Source organism: Octopus bimaculoides, chromosome 3 (genome assembly GCF_001194135.2).
Source record: "Octopus bimaculoides isolate UCB-OBI-ISO-001 chromosome 3, ASM119413v2, whole genome shotgun sequence".
Taxonomy (NCBI): domain Eukaryota; kingdom Metazoa; phylum Mollusca; class Cephalopoda; order Octopoda; family Octopodidae; genus Octopus; species Octopus bimaculoides.
The window spans coordinates 149,894,819-149,900,033 of NC_068983.1; the positions used below are offsets into that span (position 1 = coordinate 149,894,819).

The 5,215-nt window shown below is 33.9% G+C and overlaps 1 protein-coding gene across 1 annotated transcript in view; it reads left to right on the forward strand.

Annotated features, from left to right (window-relative positions):
- Positions 1-5,215, forward strand: part of LOC106876666 (uncharacterized) — a 143,397-nt gene that overhangs the window by 106,255 nt on the left and 31,927 nt on the right. The window contains exons 23-24 of the mRNA XM_014925299.2: positions 1,917-1,936; positions 3,930-4,169. Coding sequence (XP_014780785.2) covers positions 1,917-1,936; positions 3,930-4,169 — 260 coding nt within the window. The remainder of the gene's footprint in view (positions 1-1,916; positions 1,937-3,929; positions 4,170-5,215) is intronic.

Genomic DNA, 5,215 nt, shown 5'->3' on the forward strand with positions numbered 1-5,215 from the left:
TATATATATATATATATATATATATATATATGAACATGCACATTCACACATAAGCGCAATGTGTATGTGTATAAGAAAAGAATAAAAGTTGGAGAGATAGCTGCATAATCAAGTTATTTATAACATATTTATACAGAAGTGGGTAAAAAATATATAAGCTTGGCAGAAAATTTAAGGGAACCCTCAGAATGAAGATTCATAGGAATTCCTCATAGACAGGTACAAATCCAGGAAATTCATACAGTAATGTTGTTTGTGAGCTAGGGGAGAATTTGAGTAGTACTTTGTGTTGGTAAATTAAATTTTGGTAATCACTAGTTGAAAGTTTGCAAATAAGGGAGTGGAATGAACGGGTAGTTCTTTACAGCTGTTTCTGCTGTAAGATGTTCATTAGAGGCAGTTATGTACATTGTGCTAATATATACATAAGGTAGATTGGTGCAAAATTACTGTACATGAATCAGTACAGGTGTGAGTTATGCGAACAGTTAACCCAACATATACAGATTCTTACACCAATTTATCTTACTTATATGTAAGCACAACACACACAACTGCTTCTAATACTTCTCTTCTATCACATCAACGACATTACCGTATGAACCCCTTGGATTTGTACCTGTCTACGAGAAATCACTTTGAACTTTTGTTTTCCGGATACTCTTTGTTTTCTGCAAAATTTACATATAGTTTCTTCTGAATAATTATGCTATAAATGACTTGATGCCTTGTCTATATTTTACTCTATGATACTTACGTTAGTTCAATCTGTATATTGCCTACAACCAACTCTTATTTCCATAGATCCTACATCCCTTCTCTCAAGGTCGAATTTTTGATACTTGATTAGGTCTGGGCACTTATTGTGTGTACCTATTATATCTTTTTGACATTTTCGTACCTGATCGGTACTTTTCGGACGACTATGGTCCCTGTTAGTCTATATGTTTTTCATTCATGTGCGTTAACTACAACATTAGACCGGTTTTGCTCTTATTTCTAGCAATGTAGGTATTTCCTAACACCCTAGTCACATTTAGTGACATTTGTAATTCTCCTTTTTGGTGAAAGATTGCAAACTTCTGTTTATATTAATCTTATATGTATATGTATATGTGCGTACACACACACAAACACGAGCACAAACACAAATACACACACACACACACACACACACACACACACACACACACACACACACACACACACACACACACACACAATAGCAACAGAAACAGTATTAATACCAAAAGGTAAGCTTGATATCCAACTTAATGTGGGCGTTGTGTTAGAATAACAGAATACTGCGCTATTTACATTGAGAAAATCTCTCATAAGGACTTGTGGTGCATAAAAGCACTCGAAATTATGTCGTTGATTGATGAGAATCGACTGCTACGGCCGCCGGAACTGCCAGAGAGAAAGAGAGGCATATATGCATGTTGCGATGAGAAATAGAGACGACTGAGGTGTCAATATAATATAAAATTTCAATTTGTTTCCATTTTTCCATTTGTTTCCATCCGTTTTACATTTTTTCCGATTTTCTCCGACAAGGAATTTCAATTTGATAAAACTAAACTAATTTCAGCTTTTCAGATTGATAATACAATGCTGTCTCTATAAACACCAATCGAGACAGTTGATTTCATGCCTGAAATAGAAATTCGTTCGCAAATGGACATCCAATTTAAATAATTTTAGTCATTTTGAAAACTTTGAAGCGCTTTGAAATAATTTTTTTGGTGGTGGGGGCATTTTAAAATTTCAATTGCAATCGTTTCTTTAAAAATTTTAATGCAAACTCAAACAACTCAAATAATATTTCAAATTATGGAAAATATCACACTTTATACATTTGGAATTTGGTACGGAGGAGTGAAAAAAAATTGTTATCTATAATTTTTTCTTCTTAGAATTTGACTGTCGAAGGAATGTAAACAGAGAGAGTTAATGATTTCTTGGAGTATATATGTATATACAAATTTCAATGAACAGTTATATTAGGCGTGCCTGCATGATAAGAAGCTTACTTCCCGTCCACATGGTTCTGGGTTCAGTCCCACTGCGTGACACCTTAGACAAGTATTTTCTGCTATAGCCTCGGGCCAACCAAAGCCTTGTGCATGGATTTGGTAGACAGAAACTGAAAGAAGCCTGTCGCGCGCGCGTGTGCGTGTGTGTGTCTTTGCGTCTGTGCTTGTTCCCTACTACCACTTGACAACCGGTGTTGGATCTATTCCATTTCAATCACAGATTTTTTAATTATTATTTTTTTTTTTAACTAAACAGTTTGAAACATCGAATACTGGTAGAATTTCTAACGTAGAACACGGTTTACTCTGAACGTTTTTGATAAAATTTCATATTATAGAAGTTATTTCGTGTTAAAGTTGTCGTATTTGGGTAATTCCAACCAATCAACGAAGTGTATTCGGTTGAAGAAAGCCACTGCTGTTTACGATAGTAATCGAAGAAGAACAACTTCTGGGTCATCTCTACTAAATGCCATCACTCTGTTCAAAGAATCAACACCAAGAAGGAAGAAATATTATTTACATATATTTATTCATTTGCCTGACATCAGTGTTTTATTCACACAGAAAGCGCGCCGGTGTTTAAAAGATCTATAGAGCAACGAGTGCGCAGCTCGCGTTTTTGTTGTTGACGTCTATGTAGTTTCAAAGTGACTTATTTTACAACTATGAGATGTATTGTTATTGTCATGATTTTATCTTACTATAATCTACAACAAACACAGATCCCCGGTGTTGGTGTTTTTACGTCAGACAGTGTATCAGTAAACGGGGTGAATTTTTTATGGCTTAATCGGGAGAGAGGGGCTGTGTCCGTGGCCTTCACCGGTACTTTCAAACCTCTAAGATAGATGTAATCGATATTATTCAGCTTGAACATAAGTCGACGTCTGAATTATATGAATGTGTGTGAGAAAGGAATTCTAAACAGCTGTCCCTGTGTGTTGGACGGTTTGAGTTAAGTAGTTAGTGGTGGTAAGTCTGGATAGAAATGGTATATAAGCGGTTTTGAGATGTAGAGGTTGTTGTAGTATCGATTAAATATTTGTTGCTGAGCGAGTCAGTCGGATTATCTTTTGAGGGGAATACAATCTGGTGGTATGTTAATGGATGTGTGGAGCAGCAGCACTGTCTCAGATATGACAGTAGCAGTCCATTGTTGGTTTTACATGAGCTTTAAACAGGATGAACAACTGATCAAAGCTGAAGTATAGTTTGATCTTTAAGAGGAAGCCCCATTTGGGGAAATGCAATTTTAGCAAGGTTTTTCAGGTGGGAGATTGTGATGTTCAACATTTGCAGAGACTTGGAGAGCAGGCTAATTATTCGTGATTAGTAGGATTTTATTAAACAAATAAATTATCGGAAAGATTGTTTGCCAACATAACATGGCAGTCCTGGTTTAGGACTAATGTTGCTGTAATTTAGCCCCAGGAGACATCGTCTTCAGCTGGCTATACGACACGATCTGTGTTCTTACATTTTCGAACAAGGAAATCTAGCTACCCCACTCAGCTCAAAACAACATCTGTGTATCGCGATTTCTGGGTTATTTCTCTTCATCGGCACAGAGTTATTGTTCGGCTAGAGATTTAAAAATAGTAATTGTGAGATTTATAAATAGTAATTTTCTAAATAAATTATCGGTGAACTGTAGAATTTTCAGGAAAGAGGTATAGACTTCACTGTATTTATTCTTTTACTTGTTTCAGTCATTTGACTACGGCCATGCTGGAGCACCGCCTTTAGTTGAACAAATTGACTCCAGGACTTATTCTTTGTAAGCCTAGTACTTGTTTCTCTAATTTAGTGCTAGTAAAACAAGTATAAGTAATATATTAGATTTAATACAGTCAGTTGTTCCTTTTCCATACATAATCTTATTACTTTCAGACACGGAACATTACTAACGCTGCTATCAAAATTACCGACAAAATCATCCGTAGTGTTCTTGCTAATCGTATGCCTGGCGAGCCTGCCGTAAAGTTAGAATCGAAACTGTTCACAATTTTAGGCGAACGAAAAACCCCAAATGGTCTGAACAATTCTGTGTTGGGATCAGGTTGTGTGAAACTCCCAACTGTTGACAATTTGCTGCCAAACGGATTGAAAGAAAAGTTTGTCGACACTAAGGTAAGATATTTCCTTTGAAAAGGGCATGTGTGCTTATGTGTGTGTGTGTATGAGTGAGTGTATGTGTTTGAGAGAGAGAGAGAGAGAATGTGTGTGTGTGTTTGAGAGAGAGTGTGTGTGCATGTGCGTATGTATGTGTGTGTATTATATATATATATTTATATATATAAGCATATATACTGTATTTTGATATAATAGCATGAAATTCTATATCAAAAAATTCCTCACGAAGATATGTGTCTAAAATAGTATTGTATTAAAAATATATATAACTATATGAAACATGACAGCTTAAAAATTTGTTAATTAATGCAAATTACGATTGTTTCACAAAAGTATTGTCATTATAATGGAATCCTTTGTTGATACACATCGATAGACAATACTTCCGCTCGTCAGAGATGGAGAAGATAAAGTTTTTATAATCTATCGAATGTTTTAAAATTCGAAAAATATGGAATGCAAAATAAGGTACTGTTTACACAAAATTGTCATGAATTTAACAAAGATATATATATATATATGTATGTATGTATATATACAAACTCGAAATCTTATTACCAAAGTCGACCTGCATAAATCAAAACCAGTAAATTTTAATCTATTTTCAAAAATACTTTCTCATATATTTTTCTAATTTTAAAACAACATTCGATATATTATAAAACCATTATCTTCTCCATCTCTGACGAGCGGAAGTATTGTCTATCAATGTGTATCAACAATGGATTCCATTATAATGACAATACTTTCGTGAAACGATCGTAAGATGTATTAATTAACAATTTTTTAAGCTGTCATGTTTCATATATTTATACATATTTTTAATACAATACTATTTTAGACATATATCTTCGTGAGGAATTTTTTTTATATTGAATTTCATGCTACAGTATATATAATTGCTCGTATTAATGTCTAAATATTTTATAGTATTAATATTTTTGACATTTTATACAAAAAGCACTCATTATAAATTCAGTGTATAATATTGTAACTGAATATATTTAATTAATGATATATGCATATATATATGCATATATATG